The sequence below is a fragment of the Carcharodon carcharias genome, chromosome 7, assembly GCF_017639515.1.
Source record: "Carcharodon carcharias isolate sCarCar2 chromosome 7, sCarCar2.pri, whole genome shotgun sequence".
Taxonomy (NCBI): domain Eukaryota; kingdom Metazoa; phylum Chordata; class Chondrichthyes; order Lamniformes; family Lamnidae; genus Carcharodon; species Carcharodon carcharias.
The window spans coordinates 68081655-68103217 of NC_054473.1; the positions used below are offsets into that span (position 1 = coordinate 68081655).

Genomic DNA, 21563 nt, shown 5'->3' on the forward strand with positions numbered 1-21563 from the left:
TCCTTCCTATATTGTGATGACCAGAACCGCACGCGGTACTCCAGTTGTGGCCTAACCAGTGTTTTAAACAGTTCCAGCATAATCTCCCTGCTCTTGTATCCTGTGCCTCAGCTAATAAAGGTAAGTATCCCAAATGCCACCTTAACCACCCTACCTACCTGCCCTGCTACCTTCAGGGATCTGTGGGATTTGCACACCAAGGTCCCTCTGATCTTCAGTGCTTTTCAGGGTCCTACCATTCATCATATAATCCTTGCCTTGTTAGCCCTCCCCAAGTGCATTAACTCACATTTTTCTGGGTTAAATTCCATTTGCCACTGCTCAGCCCACCTGACCAGTCCATTGATATCCTCCTGCAGTTTATGGCTCTCCTCACTATTTGCCACCCTGCCAAGTTTTGTGTCATCCCTGATCATACCCCCTGCATTTAAGTCCGAATCATTTATGTACACCACAAACAGCAAGTGCCCAAGCACAGAGCCTGCAGGACCCCACTGGAAACAGGCTTCTAGTCAAAGAAACATCCCTCCGCCATCACCCTCTGCTTCCTGCCTCTCAGTCAGTTTTGCCTTGGATCCCATGGGCTCTTACTTTCTTGACCAGTCTGCCATGAGGGAACTTACTATAAGCCTTGCTAAAGTCCATGTAGACCACGCCAGATGCATCACCCTTATCAACGCTCCTGGCTACCTCAAAAAATTCGATCAAATTTGTCAAACACAACCTTCCCTTAACAAGTCTATGCTGACTATCCTCAATTAATCTGTGTCTCTACAAAGACAGATACATTCTGTCCCTCAATTCATTTTTAGGAAATTCCCCACCACCAAGATTAGAATGACTGGCATGTAATTTCCTGGTCTATCCCTTCCTCTTTTTTTTTATAATGGGACAACATTAGCAGTCCTCCAGCCCTCTGGCACCTCACTTGTGCCAGAGAGGATTTGAAAATGACTGCCAAGGTCCCAGATATCTCTTCTCTTGCCTCCCTCAACAGCCTGGGATACATGACATCCAGACCTGCGGATTTATTTAAGGCCGCTAAACCCGCTAGCACCTCCTCTCTCTCTATGTTAGTTTCCTCTAATATTTTCACAGTCCTCTATTCTGATGTCTTTACCTGCATTGTCCTTTTCTATTGTGAAGACTGCACAAAGTATTCATTGAGGACTGTACCCAAGTCTTTCGGGTCCACACACAGATTGTCCCTACTCTTCCCCTAGTTATTCTCTTGCTCTTTGTATATTTAAAAAAACCCTTTGGGTTTTCCATTATTCTACCCACCAATGCTTTCTCATGCACTCTTAGAAAAAGAGATTAGGAAAGCTAAGTTCCCCCTGCACTTCTTATGCTCCTCTAGGGACTCTGTCGTCTTAAGCCCTCGGTGTCTGCCATAAACTTCTCTATTTTTCTTAATCCTAACCTTTATGCCCCTTGATATCCAGGGTTCTCAAGATTTGTTCTCCCCCTTTGTCTTTCCAGGAACATATTTGCCCTGTACTCTTGCTATTTCCTCCTTAAATGCCCCCCACTGCTCTGACACAGTTTTATCTCCAAGTAGCTGCTCCCAGTCCACTTGGGCCAAATCATATCTCATCTTAGTAAAACTAGCCTTTCCCCAGTTTAGAACCTTTATTCCTGGCCTAACCATATCCTTTTCCATAGCTATCCTAAATCTAACTGAGTTATAGTCACTTTCTCTCAAGATGCTCCCCTACTGATACGCCTTCTACCTGGCCGGGCTCATTTCTGAATATTAGTTCCAGATCTGCCATCTCCCTTGTTGGGCTTTCTACATACTGGCTAAAAAAGGTTCTCCTGGATGCAACTTAAGAATTTTGTTCCCTCCGTATCTTGCACACTAAAACTTTCTCAGTTAATATTTGCGTAGTTAAAATCCCCTACTATTACCGCCTTGTTATTCTTACACTTCTCTAAAATTTGATTACACATTTGATCCTCTATCTCTGACTGTTTGGGGGCCTGTAGTACACACCCATCAGTGTGTTTGACACCTTTGTGTTTTTTGCTTCTACCCATATGGCCTCATCTGATGGTCCTTCCAAGATATTATCCCTCCTCACTGCTGTAATTGATTCCTTGATCAATACTGTGACCCCCACTCCTTCTATCCCCCTTTCTATCTCATCTGAATATCCTATAACCAGGAATGTTGAGCTGCCAATCCTACCCTTTTAGCCAAATCTCAGTTTATAGCTATGATATCATACTCCCACATGCCTATCTGTGCCCTCAACTCGTCTGTCTTATTCCTCAGGCTCCTTGCATTAAAATACATTCCATTTAACCTTACTAAACTCACTTCTTTCTTATCTAGCCTATGTTTCCTCTGCCTTCCAGACTCACTTACTAGTGTTTTAACTTCTAATTCTATCTTAGCTTCTTTCCCCTCTGAACTACTTTTCAGGATCCCATCCCCCTGCCAATTTAGTTTAAATCTGCCCCAACAGCATTAGCAAACCTATCCACGAGGATGTTGGTCCCGTTTCTGTTCAGATGTAACCTGTCCAATTTATACAGGTACCACCTCTCCCAGAAACAGTCCCAATGCTCCAGGAATCTCAAGGTCTCCCTCCTGCGACATCTCTCCAGCCATGTATTCATCTGCCCTATCTTTCTGTTCCTATACTCACTACTGTGGGGCATTGGGATTGACCCTGCTTTTCAAATTCCTACCTAATTCCCTAAAGTGTGCTTGCAGGACATCATTTCTCTTTCTTCCTGTGTCATTGGTCCCAACATGGACCACGACCTCTGGCTGTTCACCTCCCTCTTCAGAATACCCTGCAGCTGTTCCGTGACATCCTTGACCCAGGCATCCGGGAGGCAACATTCCACCCTAGAGTCATGTCTATGGCCGCAGAAGTGCCTGTCTACTCCCCTCACTAATGAATCCCATACCACTATTGCCCATCCACACTTCTTCCTCCCTTCCTCCCCTTCTGAGAAGCTGAACCACCCACAGTGCCATGACAGAGGAACCGTCACTCTCACCGTTTTCCAAGGCCAAAAAACGGTTTGCAAGCGAGATGCACTTGGGGGATTCCCTCACTGCCTGCCTAGACCCCTCCTTCTGTCTGGCGGTCACCCATTCCCTCTCTGCGTGCACTTCCTTAAGCTGTTGGGTGACCACATCCTGCAATGTGCTGTCCACGAACCTCTCAGCCTCATGAACGCACCATAGTGTCCCTAGCTGCTGCTCAAGCTCCAAAACCTGGAGCTCAAGTTACTCCAGTCAGAAGCACCTCCTGCACACATGGTCATCCAGACCGCCAGGAGCTTCTAGGATTTCCCACATAGTGCAGGATGTGCAAGTCACGGTATTGAGCTCCCCAGACGTATCTTAACTAAACAGAATATACACCCCTTGCTTTTATTTTACCCTTACTCCCACTTGAGTATGAACTAGATGCTAGATTCTCTGGGTGCTGCAGACTGCCTGTCCCAGGGACCGCCTCTCGCACTCTCCTCTAAACAAGATGCCACACTGTAGAAAAATAGAGTGGAGGAAGCAGATGACAATGTATGGTCAATGAGGGATTTTGAAGCAGCTTTTAAATGTGAGAAGAGAAGCAGCAATAGGGAAGGGTTTCGAGACAGCAGGATTTGAGATTGCTAAAGGCTTTAACACCAGATATAGTGGAGAGGGGGAAAGGGGTGAATCAAACAGGGTGGAGTTGGGGAACTGAAGGGCACAGGTTGAAGTGTAAGGCTGGAGATTTCAGAACAAAGTCAGCAGTTTTTGTTAAGTGAATTATATTTATTTCACAATCAAAGCATATTTGCATTGCTGCTATTTTACAGATCTCTTCACACCTACCAGGGAAAAACAAGCTGCAGTACCCAAATTAAGTGTGAAAATTCACACCGTCTAGATGGATATTACAAAATATCTAAACTTTGCAATTTGACACCTCATTTATTTCTTTCCTGGGATGTGGGTGTCACTGGCTAGACCAGCAGTTGTTGCCCGTCCCAAATTGCCCTTGAGAAGGTGGTGTTGAGCCACTTTCTTGAACTGCTACAGTCCACGTGTTGTAGGTACACCCACAGTGCTGTTAGGAATAGAGTTTCAGGATTTTCACCCAGCGACAGTGAAGGAACAGTAATATGTTTCCAAGTCAGGATGGTTAGTGACTTGGAGGAGAATTTGCAGGTGGTGGTGTTCCCATGTGTCGGCTGCCCTTGCCCTTCTAGGTGGTAGAAGCTGTGGGTTTGTAAGTTGCAGTTGAAGGAGCCTTGGTGAGCTGCTGCAGTGCATCTTCTGGATGGTATACTCAGTCGCCACAGTGTGCCAGTGAAGGAGGGAGTGAATGTTGAAGGTGGTGTATTGGGTGCAAACAGGCTGCTTTGTCCTGGATGGTGTCAAACTTCTTGTGTTGTTCAAGCCACAGTCATCCAGGTAAGTGGGAAGTATTCCATCACACTCCTGACTGTGCCTTACAGATGGTGGACAGGCTTTGGGGAGTCAGGAGGTGAGTTACTCAGCACAGAATTCCCATCCTCTGACCTGCTCTTGTAGCCACAGTGTTTAAACTGCTGATCCAGTTCAGTTTCTGCTCAATGGTAACCCCCAGGATGCTGACAGATTGACATTACAGTTTGTTTTCTCAACAATGTGGTTCACAAGTCTCAATATCACTGATTCTGGGCCTTGGGGCCTCTACTCTCTTGTCCTTGCGTCTATGTAGTTTTGCACATTAAACAATTGGTTGCTTTTCTGACAGCAATGAGTGAATTTTGCAAATAAAAAGCAACCAGTGTCAAACTCAGAAGTGGTTCTGTGAACTGGGCTGGAGTGCAGGGTGGGGAAGAGGGACAATAAAAGACAAAAAAATAAATAAATATGAAAACATTATGGGCCACATTTTCGCCATGATGGAGAGACTCTTTGTTATGGTGAAAACCCTGGAAATGGCTGAATTTTTGAACCTGGCATTCCCCATCTTCATGGGGGTGGGACTGGAGTCAGGCCAGGGTGCATGAATCGCAGAAGCAGCTGGCCATTTAAATCATCAGCTGCCACCACTGACTTCCGATTTTTGAATCCTTTCTGTGAGAATCCGAGGGTGCGCAGTGCAGGCCAGATAAGAGGAGGTATAAACTTGGTGGATTTTTTTGGACAGCCAGGTCCTAGGACATCTTTGAGGGAGGTAAGGCACCCTGGGATTGTCAGAGTTAAACATGATTATGCACTTTTACTCGCAAACTCACTGGAACTGTCCAGTTGTCAAGCAATTGTCAAGCTGTCAAGGAACTGTTCAAGTATACTTGCTGAGTTAGCATGGAGGGGTTAAAGCAATGAGTAGTGTGTGGGGCATGGGTTCGCACACACGGGGCATAGGGAGTGTGTGGGGTGGTGGGGTGTTTTTTGTATGATCATTATTTCTATTTATTTAAACACGGTGCCAGAACACTGAGGCAGGCCTTGTGCCCGGCCAACCTCCGCAACCGGGGAAATCTTTGTTCCAGAATTGCTTGCTATTTCTATTTCTGCTCCCCAAACCCCACCCCCAACTGAAAATCCAAACCATGGGTGGACATTTTTAAAGGTTGGGTTTGCCAAGCAGGGAAATCTGACTTTGTGCACCCGTTCCATGGAAGAAAATCTGTTTGTTTGTTTGTTTTTTTTAAAAAACAGCTGACAAGCAATACCAATATTCACAATAATTTTCCATAAGCAATCAGCAAAATATCAATTATTTCCCAATGGCTCTGGAATTAGGGTTGCCAAATCTGACTAAACATAGTTCCGCATGACCTTCTGCCTCCAAGCTCCTGTCAATGGCTGCCCATCACGTCCATCTGCACGATGCATTACCTTCATATGCCAATTGGAAAGCAGAAGAGCTTTTCATTACCAAATGGGATGATTCTTGACTGTCCATCAAAAGGCCTTTTTCATATCTTCAAGGCTTTTATAACAAAGAGAAGCTTTAAAAAATTTTAAAACTTCTTTTTCAAATAAAAACCGCATCAATTTCTGGAGACTCTAAGCCAATCCTGCAGATTTGGCAATCCCACCCTGTAATGGTCATTCAAAGAAATGCCACTGTATATATTTAACCCCTTTCTTCTGCCCTCCTTAGGCAATCTTGTGCTTATGAATTGAAACCTTGCCTCGTGCATGCAGCAACTGGGATAATAGGCCAGAATGAACAGTCAAGGGTGTTACAATTGCCACTGGAAATAGTTTGTGATACTATGTATTTCTTTTAAAAAAAGCGAAAATAAGACATCAGAACATGCTGATTGCTGGCACTGTAGGCCAGGCTAAACTATTAATGTTTCATATATAAATGTGATTAATCAGAGACAATAGTTGAACAGCAGATCAAAAAACAAAATGCTAGTTAACTTTCACAGTTATATGATCAATGTAATAAATCACAGGTTTCAGGAGTCCTTTTGTCAGAATTATTTATAAGAAGAAAAAAGGAAAGACAAACTTGCATTTAATGCGCTTTTCACGACCATGGACATCTCAGAGCACTTTACGGCCAATAAGTAGTTTTGAAGTGTAGTTACCAATGGAATGCAAGAAATGTGTCAGCCAGTTTGGACACCGTAAACTCTCACAAACAGCAAGGTGCTAATGACCAGAAAATGTGTATTTGTAATGGTGATTGAGGGATAAATATTGGCCAGAGCACCAGGGAGAACTCCCCTGGCTCCTCTTCAAAATAGTGCCATGGAATCTTTTACATCCACCTCAGAGGGCAGGCACAGCCTCAGTTTAATGGTTCATCTGAAAGATGGCACCTCAACAGGCCCCTGCACTGGAGTGTCAGCCTTGGTTTTTGTGCTCAAGTCCTGAAGTGAGGCTTGAAGCCCAAACCTCGTGACTCAGGGGCAAGAGTGCTACCAACTGAGCCACAGCTGACAGCTTTAATTGAGATTATATGCCAAATAAGAGCTCTAAGCGCCAGGGATTTCTGGCTCATTGCCACAACGTGGAGCAAAACATTTGCATTACATGAGCTTTCACACTGACCAAAAGCTTTTTCATGATTGGTGAGGCAGCCTCAAAACAAACAGCTGTCAAAAAATAGCTGAAAGCTGTAATGGGCCAGAGGCAGTGACAATGACTGCCTGTCCCAGCAAGAGAATTCTTTAAGCGAGAACCATCACAAACAAACCTGTATGTTAGCATGCTTTCTTTGACACACATTTCATGGGAATTATTTATGTTTAACTTGAGTAGAAGGGCCTGTGCATGATGTCCTTTACAGTGGAGGGCCTGTTGCACAGCAGGTACCACACTGCCTGATTACAATGATCAGACAAGCTTGTATAATTGAAGACAAAGGCCTGCTGCAACCTTCCATCTACCTTCACAGTCATTAGTCAATGTACCGTTGAAGGATTTGTTGTGGTCGGTCTTAATGAATGGAAGCCCTTGCTTGCCTTGACACAGAGTGCAGTAAAGTACTTAACATTCATTCATGGGATATGGACATTGCTGGCTAGGCTATTTAATGCCCATCCCTAATTGCCCCGGAAAGCAATAGCAGGGTTTTGAAAGGTGTAGAGGCACCATCCCTTATCTCACCCCACCTGAAACACCCCTCCACTGTGATCCGCAATTGGTTATTCTTCAAGAGAGGTCCTGCTTATTTTGCAGCTGGTCTCCACCTCTAGAGGTTGTTCCAGCTATCCACCACTCACCAGTAGGATGGGTAGCTGCAGCTCGTCCCTAACTTGATTGATTAGAGTTCAAAAGGGCTTCTTGAACTTCAAACCAAATCAGTTGATTTTGTGTTCCAAATTGCAGCAACAATAACTTGCCCTAAAGAATCAGGAATTGGAGTTCATTTCAAAACTCCTGCAGCACTGTTTAGCCGAAATTTCGTTTTTTAAAAAAGTGTTTATGATATGAAACAAGACGGATTGTCAGGCTGGTTACAAAAGGTTCCTGCTGATAATGACAGAAGATGTAATTTATTGCTCAGTGATCATTTGATCCATTGATGCCATAGAACTCTTTCAGAAAGCTATTAAGCCGGGCAGTTTTACTGTGAGTAGTGCTGATCCCGGTAATCCCTGCAACAAGCACAGCGACCACCACAGGGACTTGTAAAAGGCAACGGTCACTCAAAGACTCATGACAGCTGCTCAGCTTGTGCTGTTTTGAAAGAGTCAAGGAAAGCTGCAACACAAAAACAGAATTACCTGGAAAAACTCAGCAGGTCTGGCAGCATCGGCGGAGAAGAAAGGCAACCTTCCACCACCCAGACTTTAAATGAAACTCTCCCATAGAGAGCAAAAGGGAAAGCTGGCCAACCCCACATTTATACATGCTTTACTGCCTCTACATTCAGAAGGTGGGTTGTGAAGCTGCCCAATGCCTGGGAGAGCACGGTTTGCAATCTTTGTGAAGATTTTGAGCACTCTGAAATGCTTTCCTGTTAGTATTCTTTTTTAAAAAACACGGATCTCATGCTTTAAGGTCAGCTGTAGCTTGCAGAGATATTGGCTGGGATTTTCTGGCCCCATTGCAGTGGGAGATTCAGTGGCCAAGCCAAAAGTCCATTGGCTTTCAGCAGGAATGGATGATCCTGGCGGCGGGTGTGGCCGGGAAATCCTGCTCATTTTTCTGACAACAATGGAATGTAGTGTATTGAAAATTGCAACATGTATCTTGCCCACTTGTTGCTACAATACACACACAGACCAACAGAGGGAGTCTGCTAGGAAATAAATAATAAATAAAAAGGGAATCCATGTTTAACAGCTTGTACAGCTCAAATTTTAAGAGTTTCTGGCTGAATATCTGTTTCTGTCCCACGAACTTCACATGGCCCTAAGACAGTACCAGAGTAGAAAGTCATCATTAGACATGGTCACAAAGTGACCATTTATGGCTTGTGACATTACCTAATCATTTGTACCAGAGAAATGCACCAACTTGGGTAAAGTTGAGCAGCAGAGATCAAGAAGCCCCACGTACTCCTGATTTCATCCAGGAAAGTGGCTGAGGCAATTCAAACATCCTCAAAATCCCTGGACCAAAAAAAAAATAAAACTAGGGGTTCCATCCCTAACCGATATTCATTGTGCTCTGCTGGTAAATGAATTTGTGCATATTAAGAGAGAATGTTGAATGGAAACACAGGAATAGGTGTAGGTAATTCAGCCCTTGATCCTGTTCTGTGATTCAATTAGGTCACGTTTCCGCTAGATCTTGATTTCAATATCCCTTACTGAACAAAAATCTACCAATGTGGGTTTTGAAATTTTCAACTGATTTTACTTCATCAGTTTTCGGGGGGCGGGGGGGCTGTGAAGTGTCCCAGATTCCAATCATCATGTGTGTGAAGAAGTGCTTCTTGACAACACCTCTTGACAGCCCACCTCTCATTATATAGCTGTTGACCCCTTGTTCTAGACTCTCCTACCAGATTTGCAGAGGGATGCTTTTGCACTGCCATGCCCTGTACCAGTGAGGCTGACTCCCAATGCACAGGTCTCATGCAGCCAGTTATATTCCAAAAGGAAGCCCACTGGGATTCATCTTTTGAACTGCAGGTTTCACCAAATCCCAACAACTTTCTGATTGCAGCCAATGCTGTCAGATCCATGCAATGGGAACCAACAGCACGAGTACAGTTCCAGTCATATAGAGTGACTAAAAGTACATTCATTTTAACAACATATGAACTCAATGGCCAGAATCTTTGGGTCAGCACAGTGACGTCGGGCATAAGTCCTGATGTCATTCAGGTCTTCAGTTCGGCAGGTAAACATTGGAGTCAGCTGCATGCTTGTCGAACTGTCAACCCGCCTATTAAGGCCATTTAAATATCAATTAAATTAATAAACTGAGCTGCCTGTCTAGCCTTAAGGTTGGTGGGCAGGCGAAGGGCCCAGGCAGCCTTTGCATTAATCTTGAAACCTCATCCAAGGGAGGGATGAGGTTTCATGAAGGTTTTTAAAGTTTAATAAAAATTTTTAATAAACTTCATAGGCCTGCACCAGTTCACGTGACATTGTCTTTTTTTTTCTTTATTTAAATTTTTCAAATTCAAACTAATCTCCAAGGCAGCTCTGTGCACATGCACGAAAGAGCGCAGGCCCTGAGACAGCTTACTCTCCCCGCCCACACTGGGAGTGCTCAGTGCTTCCGGGTGAGCATCAGGCTGGGCGGACCTTAATTGGCCCACCCACATAAAATGGAGCGCGCAGCTGACCGCAGGCGGCGATCGGCTGCGCCCGCCCACACCGCCACTACCAATTCCGCCCCCCCCACCCCCACCCCTCACGGGGAGAAAATTCTCCCCAGTGTCATTTGAATTTGGCAGCTCTTAAACCTGTAGAGCTCACCATCTGGTTGGACCTAAGGCGTGGCATGGGGGAAGAGATTTGGCCACTGCTGTAGTGGAAATGGCCAACTGCTGTCCAAAAATAGCAGCCAAAAGACTCCAACCCCAATTCTCCCTCTTGATGGTGCTGAAAATGCTGCTTGTCCTTTGCCTGGCTCCCACAATTAGCACTCAGGTCATGCTCACATCATTTAATTGCAGTCGGGTTAGGAGCAAGGCCCGGGGGCTGGTTCTTCTGAACATATCTCTAGTTGAGCATCTGCCCAGAGTTGAGACTGGGAAGTAACTTGGGATACTTGTGGCCAGTTAAATGCCATCACACCTAATCCAGGTGCAAACCTTCTACAAGGGAGATTAGGAAATCCTCGAGGAACACAAAGATGTGAAGTCTGTCTCCTCTGCTTTGCAACTGCTAATTATATTTTCCCTTGGTGTGAAACAGAGAAAATCAGTCATAGGATCTGTTAAAGGACAGAAAGGCTGTCTGATCTAAAAATATCACAAACAGCATTCAGCATTGAAATCAAAGATTAATGTCCAAAGTCCATGGCAGTGAACTAAAGGGAAAATAAAGTCAGCCAAAACAGATGACAATGCACTTGGGTAATACAATTAGCCTAGATTATACAACAGTGCTGGCACAATTTGATTCATCTCATGGTCATGCAACCATTGAATGCTTTGTAGGACATTATATCCTTGGACTAAAGAATCATGACAGTATTAACTGAGCTGCACCATCGAGGCAGGGGCGTGAAATGCCTAATGTCCAAAGGAAAGCATTGTATTATTAGATAACATGGTTTACAAGCACACTTCCCCAATTATCGATAGGATTGGCTGACAAGCACTTGTAGCAGGTAATGAATCTCAGTAAATATACATGGTGCTCAATAGCATGATGGCATGACCTGCAAGAGTCCAAAAGTCAGGAACAATACTAGTGTCATAGATAGTGGGCTGACTTTATTCAGAGATTAACTGTCAATGTTTAATGACTGTTGAATTCATCCACTATTCCCAATAACCCCAACATTTGTTGATGCTCTATCATTGCAGTTTGCCTGCAGAGACTCTATTACTGAAGTAGCATGGCACAGGAGGCCATTCAGCCCATCAAGTGCTCTCTGTCTCTTTCGAAGAGCAATCCAGTTAATCCAATTTCCTGTCTTTTCCATAGATACCTGCAATTTTTTTCCCCTTTAAGTATTTATCCAATTCATTTTTGAAGGCTAATTATTATCCAGCACCCTGTCAGGAATTGCATTCCAAATCCTGATTACTCGCTGCACAAAATTCAAAATTGCACAAAATAGCATTTCCTCTTGCCACTTATGGCTCTTTTGCCAATCACCTTAAACCTACAATCTCTGCTTATCGGTCCTTAAGCCACTGAAAACAGTTCTTTTGTTTTTAACTCCCATGATTTTAAACACCTCTATTAAATTTTCTCTACTCAAAAGGGGAAAACCCCAGCTACTACAGTTTATTCATATAACTGTAATCCCTTATACCTGGAACACTCTGATGAACTCATCTATTCCCTTTGCTAAGCCTTCATGTCCTTCCTAAAATGTCATGCCCAGAATTGCATGCAATATTTCAGCTGGGGTATTTGACAGTGAACTTTTTCCAGCCGACTTGTGTTCAGCCATGTTGGATGCCAGGGAAGACGATGCTTTAGACACAATGGACAGAATCTTCCATTCTGGAGACTAAGTCCGGTGGTGGGAGCGGAAGTTGGAGTGACGGCCGCTGCAGGGTGGGGTGGCTGAACATGTGAGATCTTGCGTTGTTCAGCTCCTTAATTCATGAGGAGCATATCTGCGAGTGAAACTCATGGCAGGGCAGGCCACTTTCCACCATCACCTCATCAGCTCTACGTCTGGGCGCCACATTTAAATGGCGCCCTACTGCCATTCACTCTTCTGTTCTGCTCCAACTCCACACCCCATCCCCAAGTCCTGCCTTGGTCTCACCCCTCCTCTGTGCCCAGCCTTGATGCAGCTTGTGCTACAGGCAGCTGATATTGCTGTAGTGGTGTGAAAGGAAGGCAAAAGCAGTGTCTACTGACCTCAAAGTCCAGGAAGAAGTTTAACTCACCAGGTATATGCCACTTATGCACAGTCTTAAACCTGAATGTTCTAAATTCCCGCTGGTGGGGCACTTAATTTGGTGGGAGAACAAGATTCCAGTGTGTTGGTCTTTTAATGAGTATTCATGAGATGCAAACGGGGTACCTGACATAGTTCCACAGGACATTTGACCTGCCTTTAAGCCTCCAGGAATGTCATGAGAACAAAATTCCAAGCGAATTTCCCGCCGTCGGGAAAATGATTTTTGTCCTCCTGCCAAATATTGCTCTCCTGCCCAACATATTCCCACTGCTGCTGCAAGCGGAAGTTTCTGCCCAATGGTTCCGATTTTAAACTGGGAACAGGAATGCAGCACATGACCCTTGAAGTGGACCCAAAGCTGTTGAGTGCAACGACATCATCAGGGCCCAATCTTCAATAAGGACCCCACTTTCCTCCTATGGGCATCCTGCTTACCTGTCCAAAAAGAGCTAGTTAAAAATAGGACATGATGGGAAGGAAGTTGGACCTGAAGGGGTAAAAAGCCAGCCTCATTTTAACTGCATCCTGTCCAGATTCCACCAGGAGTTAAAAAACAGGTCCATATCATCTGTTTCAATTTAGTTCTTCATTAAAAAGAATAATTTCTGGCAGCAGACACAAATTGTGCCAATTGCATCAAGGTGCTCATCTCCAAATACAAATATGGTGCAACACCATCCTAGTCTCTTGGTTTACTACCATTACCCTGGGGTCAGGCTTTTAGCTGTACTGCCTCCTCCAGCTATTGATAATTGCACAGTGGTGGAGAGAATCCGCAGAAAATTCCAAATTTGCACCAGGTGTTTGGAATATGAAGCAGTTTTCCAGTGCCACAAAACTGTGTAAAAAATAATTTATAAAACTCATCACATGACAAAGGGGGATCTCTATCCTGGAGATTAATTTCACCACGCTGTTATCATAGAACAACAATTCTTTACTTGAAAGGAGATAGACAGATAGATTGAAGCACGTTAAAAGGGTTATGTTTTCAACTGGTTGCTCAGGATTCATGGGATTGATGAGATAATGGCAGAGGCTCTTGTGGTAATCAGAGTTCGAACCTTCTGAACAGGCTGAATTTTATCACATTATTCCTCTGGCAATTTAGCAATAAAAATAATTTCCTATGGTTTGCTGACAGTGGGCAGAATCTTACTGCCTTTGAGAATATTCATCTATCGGGGACTAATGCAGGCCCCGACCCCAATGTTCCAGGAGTCTTGCCCCTCTGTCAGATCCTCCCAGGAGGTGGCTAATTAAGGGGCTGCCTCCAGGAGCCCCATCCAATTAGGGAAGGCGAGCAGGTTCCTGAGGCCTCAATTCTCAATCAGTGAGAATGCAGCTTTGGATGGCTGGTAGAGGTGGGAGAGGTGGGTGTTGCTCAGGCAGCGAGGAGAACACAAAAGTCATCTCAAAGGGCAGGCGTCCTCTTAAGGCATGCATCAAATTCATAAATGTTGAATGCCAAAGTCAACAGGCTCCATGGAAGGGAGGGGAAAACCCTCCATAGGGATTATTAGCTGTGGCCTTTCCTGCCTGTGGCCCTGACTTTGGGGCATGGAGCCTCTAGCTCTGATCACTGCCTACCACATCCATGGAGCTGCTAGGCTCAGTGTTCAGCAGAGGCCACTCCAATATCAGGAAGATACCGGGAGAATCCTCCCCCTCCCCGCAACAGGTTCCCATTTGCTAATTATTGGTTACTTGTCTCTGCTGAAAGAGTAGCCACTTCCCTTGTTCACCTGCCTCTGGCAAGCCTGTTGGGAGGCTGGAATGCATCAGGCTAATCTGCAAGTTTGCTCCCAGTCCCACCTTCCAAGCTTGCCACTACAGAACTAATAAAATTCCACCCATTGTCTTTTGGAAGATAGAATAGAGAAAATCCCCAGGGCTGGGCCTATATTTGAAAACTGTTACAGAGAGATGGAGGGACAGATGCATGACTATACGCCTCCCAATGAGGCAGTCATTTACACCCATTCTTTCACTGTCTAGTTAAGGGGATTTTGCCTGGGGAAAATGTGGAAGTTAATTGAGCATAACATTCACAAACAATTGCCCGATATTTATTTAGAGGTGGAAGGGAGTGGGGTAACTTTTAGCAATCTGGAATCCTAGCAATGCAGATGTCATGTTTAATCTAATGACAAGACCTCATCATTTTTTTTCCATTTCTCGCCAGGTAGTCAGCTAGATTGAGACACTGGTTGGCTGACAGGTAGGGAGCCCTGTGGTGGAAGGCAGCAGCTAGGGACTGCTGGGGGTTTAGAGAGGAAGTGATTGTGGATTAGTATCGGATTGTGGGGATGAAGGTACAGCATCAGTGTATGGTGAGGGTGGGGGAAGGTGATGCGGGAGAAGCAGTCCTGCCCTTCCTGGTCCACAAGCAGTGCTGGAAAAGTTCTTGTAACACCCTAATTCAAAAAGGGAGGGAGACAAAATACAAGTAACTACTGGCCAGCTAGCATAACATCTGTCATTGGGAAAATGTTAGAGTCTGTTATAAAGAATGTAATTTATAAATGCATAATCTAATCAAGCAGAGTCAGCATGGCTTCATGAAGGAGAAACCATGCCTGACCTATTAGAATTCTTTTTGAGGTGGTGACAAGCAGGGAACCTGTAGATGTAATGTATTTGAATTCCCAAAAGGCATTGATAAGGTACTGCACATAAGGCTACTTAATAAGACAAGAGCCCATGGAGTTAGGTAGTATGTTAACATGGATAGAGGATTGGCTAACTAATAGAAGACAGGGTGGAGATAAGGGGGGCGGGGTGCATTTTCAGGATGGCAACCTGTAACTAGTGGAGTGCCACAGGGTGTTGGGGTCACAATTATTTACAATATATATTAATGTCTTAGCTGAGGCAAATGAATGTACTATCACCAAGTTTGCCGATGACACACAAATAGGTGGGAAGGCAAGTGGTGAGGATGACACAAGGAGTCCACAGAGGGATATTGACAGGAGTGGGCAAAAACTTGGCAGATGGAATATAACATGTGAAAATGTGAAGTTATGCACTTTGGCAGTAAGGATAGAAGAGCTGAATATTATTTCAATGGAGAAAGACTTCAGAAAGCTGCAGCACACAGGGATTTGGGGGTCTTCGTGCATGAATCACAAAAAGCTAACATACAAGTTCAGGAAATGGGGAAGGCAAATGGAATGTTGGCCTTTATTTCAAAGGGAATGAAGTATAAAAATAGGTAAGTCTTGATAAAACTATGCAAGGCACTAGTTAGACCACACCTAGGATACTGTGAACAGTTTTGGTCCGCTCATCTGAGGAAAGATATATTGGCATTGGAGGCAGTCCAGAGAAGGTTCACTAGGTTGATCCCAAGTATGGAGGGATTTTGAGGAAGAGAGGTTGAGACAGTTGGGCCTGTACTCATTCGGGTTTAGAAGAAATGAAAGGTAACCTTATTGAAACATAAGATTCTTAGGGGGCTTGACAGGGTAGATGCTGAGAGATTGTTTCTCCTCATGGGAGAGTGAAGTCCAGAGGGCATAATATTAGAGAAAGGGGTTGCCCATTTAAGACAGCGATGACAGGGAATTTCTTCTCTCGGAGGGTAGTGAATCTCTGGAATTCTTTACTTACTGGGGGCCTTGGAGGCTATCGGTCATTAAAGTATATTCAAGGCTGAGATGGACAGGTTTTTAAATCAGTAAGGGAATCGAAGGTTATGGGAAAAAGGAGGAAAGTGGAGTTGAGGATTATCAGATCAACCACGATCTCATTGAATGGCAGAGCAGACTTGATGGGTCGAATGGCCTACTTCTGCTCCTACATCTTACGGCCTTATAGTTTGATCTGGCAGTTGTCACCTCTCTTTAGCTGCAGGGTTTCAGGAGCCCCAGGAAGCCTGGCTCAAAATATTTATATCCGAGGGAGTCCCAAAAAAAAAATCGGAGTCATGCAATCTAATTAATATATTAAAACTACAGGTCCATCTCTTGATGGTTGCTTTCTCAGGCATTCCTTCCAACCTGTCCAGGTTAAACCAACAGTAAGTGTATCCATGGCAGGTTGGGAATCCAGTTCTGACACAATTTAATCCCCCATCCCACTTTTCCTGGGGAGTTAAAATCCCTCCTAATGGCACCAAATATCAGAGCTTTGGGAGCAAAAACTAGAAGCACTGTTTTCTTTTAATTGTCAAACTGAAATGCACTGATTTAAGCAGCAAACTGCACTTCTGCCCAATCTTTTCTCTCATTTTCTTTAAAATGAATAGGCTGCACACAACAAAGCATGTTTACCTTTAAAATGATAAGGTCTGGCCGCACAAGCATGTTATTTTAAAATGGAGCTACTTTTGAGCAGCCTGTGCTGTATCTTCTGGGTTGCTGCACACACTCACCTTAGAGGGAACATTACTTCTGCCAAAGTTTTCTAAACGAGTTAATAACCTCCTTCTGTCCTCCAACCAAACTTATTTTTCAGCAACTACATTCTCCTCCCTCCTCAGGTGTTGAATCCAGCAGTGGTATAATAGCCAGAATAGGGCCTGTGGCAAATTTTCCACTCCCTGACCCATGGAAGCTAGAACCAGTGCAGCTCCCTTCTCACCAGTCCAATAGAAACCAGCTAAATTACAAACTACTAATCAAACGTAGATCATCCATGACTAAACTACTCATTAAACTAACTTGTACTTCATGCATAAGTCAGAGAATGATTGCAGGTTATCCAGTCATGGACAAACAGCATCAACCAGTCCTGTCCTTACTCAAGGTAAACTGTTCAGCAACCGACATTAATAGTAATGAAGGGAGGGAGCCCTGACTGATTTTTCCTTCTCTAGGTCAGGGATTCTAGGTCAGTTGAAACAACCTGGATGCATTAAAGCAGCTTAGACTAGGAAAGAAGTATGGAGCCATTTGGTGTGGATGTCTCTGCTACACATGCTCTTCACAATTCAGATATAACCAAGTCTTGTTCTGGGAATATTTGCTCAAGCACAGTGAATGAGTGCAAAAGGTTAAATACCTGCATTTTAATATCTGAGTGGTACACCCAATTCATTTTGAAAACATCACTCAGTTGGTGGCACTCTTGACGCTTGAATCACAGGATTCCACGTTCAAGTCTTACTCTAGGATGAAGTACAAAATTCTAGTACTGAAGGATTTCTGCAGTGTCAGTGGTGCCATCTTTCAAATGAGACATTAAACCGATGTCCAGCCTGCCATCTTGAGGTGGATGCAAAAGATCCAATAGCACGATTTTGAAGAGCAAGGGAGTTATCACCAGTGTCCTGTCAAATATTTATCCCTCAAATCAACATCACAAGACCAGATTATCTGGATATCACCACCTTGCTGATGGTACAATGCTGGCTGTGTGCAAATTGGCTGTTGTGTTTCCCACAATATGACAGTGACCACACTTTAAAAGTACTTAATTGGCTGCAAAATGATGCACCGAGGTCATGAAAGGTACTATATAAGTGCAAACCTCTCTTTTCTTTCGAGTTAACCCTTTTCTCTGTAATCTCCTCCAACCCCACAACCCTCTGAAATATCTGTGCTCCTTTAATTCGGACCCTTGTGCATACCCAGTTTTTATTGTTCCACCATTGGTGGCTGTGCCTTCTCCTGCCTAAGTCTCAATCTGTGGAAAACACTACCTACACGTCTCACCCTGTCTACCTTGCTTTCCTCCATAAAACCTACCTCTTTGACCAAGGTTTTGGTCATTTGACCCAATATCTCCTTATGAGGCTCAGTGTCATACTTTGTTCTATAATGCTCCTCTCAAGCTCTTTGGGGTGTTTCATTACATTAAGGACCTTATATAAATAAGCTTTTATAGAAATAAGTATTGTTTCAAAAATTTTCTGGTTTGTAAAGAATATTGTTTTGTTTAAACCATGGGAGAAAAATACTGATTTTTTAAATAACAAAAAAACTGCGGATGCTGGAAATATATTCTGTTGAAGGGTCAGAGGACTCGAAACGTCAACTCTTTTCTTCTCCGCCGAGGCTGCCAGACCTGCTGAGTTTTTCCAGGTAATTCTGTTTTTGTACTGATTTTTTAATGCTGATTTTCAGAATGTAAATTTAGTTGGCTGCTCAGCGTAACTTAACTTCTATAAGAGAATTCTCTTTTCTAATATTTTGTTTTCCCAATTTCCCCATATGTGTCAAGAAACTGTGTTATAGTCATTTGATGTTTATAGTAAGACAAGTTTGTGAAACATATGCCAGCTCTCCAGAGTGGATCAGCTTACCAGTTTCTGGGTCAAGCCTGGTGGGGCCCACTCATATGTGACTGTGTCAAAAGTTGGATCTTTCTTCGTTACATTGGGATTGGTAATAATCATTCGGTTCCTTTTATAGATGCGGACTCCATCTCCTCCCTTCACCCGCGCAGTCAGGTTAGAATACTTAGAATCAGCCAAAAGGCGGCCGATTTTCCGATCCTCCTCAGCATCGGAGTGCAGGCTGTGATCCTCTTGGTTGCACTTGCACGACTTGCATATCTTCCTGTGTCAAAAATAATAAAAACATTAAATAGCTTGCATCACTCTGTACAGGAATGCCCATTCATTTGACTAATTCCATTGATCTGTCAGGTGACAGAATTAGATCAAAATACATCTTTGTTTGAGCTTTAGCACATTTGATGGAAAACCTGCACTAAGTACAAGCCACAGTCTGCATTTTGGAAGATGGGTTGTACTACAAATACTTTAGCATCTGTACAACAAGATATTATCTAATGGGACTGGGTGGTACAGTGTCCAAGAACATTGCCTTATTAACAGAGTCAGAATTCAGTCCAGATTGAAATGAGCAATAAGATGATTCCCTCCCTCTTGATGTCAAGAGTGAACAAGAATTGGCACGTTCTTCTGTGTTGTAGGAAAGAGCATACAGCACAAACACTTTTTTGATTTGGCAGAAATGGGATTATTAATCTGTTAACACCTCTTAGGCTTCGAGAATAAAAACTCTCGGAACTGCAATGCCACGCAGCTTCAGTATAGAGCACCCTTCTGAAATTATAATCAAGAACAACAATTGTATCAACACAGGAACTGAACTGTATTGTACCTCTTCCTGAGTACAAAATTATGGCTGCATGGCATACAGAAGTGACAAAATGTTCTTTGCTCTGTGTTGCTTGCATCCACAGACATCAAAAAATGAGAAAGCTGCAAAACAAAAGCTAGCAACAGGAGAGATCTTACTGAATGGTGGAGCAGTCTCAATGGGGCAAATGGCCAAATCCTGCTCCTATTGCTTTTGGTCTTAGGAGTCCTAGCTGGATTCCAACACAGTCCATCTCCATCTGAATGGTATATATAATATACACCACACACACCACACACACACACACACCACACACACCACACACACCACACACACCACACACACCACACACACCACACACACCACACACACACACACACACACACCACACACACACGAAGAAGAAGAAAGAGACATCTTCATTTTAATCCCTGCAGCAAATCAAAATGGCTTAGCCTTATTAGGTCATCCGCCCCACAGTAAATAACTAAACAAATAGATTTTAAAATCACATTTCCCAAGTTAAGTCACAACTGAAACCTGGATTTGTTTTGATCTTTCGTCAGTTAAAATTGTGTTGGCAGTGGACTGTTCCGATAATGTCAGCTTCAAATGAAATTTGGCAGGAACACAAGAAAGAAATTTGTTTTAGCTCAACACCAAATTTGTAATTTCATTGAGGCAGATCACAGGATAGTTAAAGCGGTAAATTAAAAAGTGTCACACTGGTGCTGCATGAGCTTTCATTATCCTTCATGTGTGCCTAATACTAACTCAGACTAGTTGGGTCAAATCACCAACTTCAGTGTTGTAACTTAATTTATTTTCAGGTATTTCTGCAGTGTTAAGGCAGAGGGAGTTTAACTCTGCATGTTCCTGAACTACACAAGACCAACGAATGCTTGATGTGTAACCCAACATCTAATGAGCAATGGGGCAAACTGGAGGTGGTAAAATCTTCTGCCTGTCCATTGAACTCACATCTTTGACATCCATATTGGGTAAATGTTGGGCCTAGCATATCTAAAAATGTCTAGGGTCTCACATTGGTGAGCTACAGCCAACTCAAGTTTCATCTGTTAGCCCCAGACTCAGAGTTAAAGATATGGGCTCTCGGAGCACTGTTTTCTTTAAAATTGCAAAGCAAAATGCCGTAGATATTGGAAATGCAATCATAAAAACACTGGAGAAACTCAGCAGCTTAGGCAGCATCTGTGTCGGGTGCAAATCAGAGTTAAAAGCCTGGATTTTCACCAAGTCAGGATGATGCAAGAGCCCTTTAAAAATGGCATGCAGGTCCTGATTCCAGGATACCTGGCCCCATTCCTGAGTTGTCTGATTTTTGGGAGTGCTAAAGGGTGTGGGCTGATTCCCATCAAAGTCCCGCTTCCGGCACTCCTGACATAGCTGCTTCCATTGCAAAGATAGGCATCTTGCACTCCTCCACAATTTTCATGGAGCTGGGCCAGGTTTTTAAAAGAATCATGGTTCATGGCCCCTCAGAGGAGTCATGAACCCTAGTCTGCACAAGAGGACCTTCAAAAGGTCCTCCGCATGCTCCGTATGCCAGGCTGTGCCCTTCCACCCATCTCCTATGGCCCCTCATGCCCCCTGTACCAAGCTCTGCCCTTCCACCACCAAGGCCTCTCATGGCCCCTATGCCAAGCTATGGTGCTGCTTCATGCTCTCGTCAGGACTTGGAAAAATTTATTAATTTTGCTTCCAATCTCCACCCCTCCATCATTTTCACGTGGTCCATCTCTGACACTTCCCTTCCCTTCCTTGACCTCTCTGTCTCAATCTCTGGTGATAGACTGTCCACCAATATCCATTACAAACCCACCGACTCCCACAGCTATCTCGACTACAGCTCCTCACACCCCACTTCCTGTAAGGACTCCATCCCATTCTCTCAGTTCCTTCGCCTCCGTCGCATCTGTTCCGATGATGCTACATTCAAAAACAGTTCCTCTGACATGTCCTCCTTCTTCCTTAACCGAGGTTTTCCACCCACGGTCGTTGACAGGGCCCTCAACCGTGTCCGGCCC

At 44.0% G+C, this 21563-nt stretch overlaps 1 protein-coding gene across 1 annotated transcript in view; it reads right to left on the reverse strand.

The window, feature by feature from the left end:
• Window positions 1-21563, reverse strand: part of lmcd1 (LIM and cysteine-rich domains 1) — a 66168-nt gene that overhangs the window by 22812 nt on the left and 21793 nt on the right. The window contains exon 3 of the mRNA XM_041192563.1: window positions 18711-18966. Within this exon, the coding sequence (XP_041048497.1) occupies window positions 18711-18966 (256 nt within the window). The remainder of the gene's footprint in view (window positions 1-18710; window positions 18967-21563) is intronic.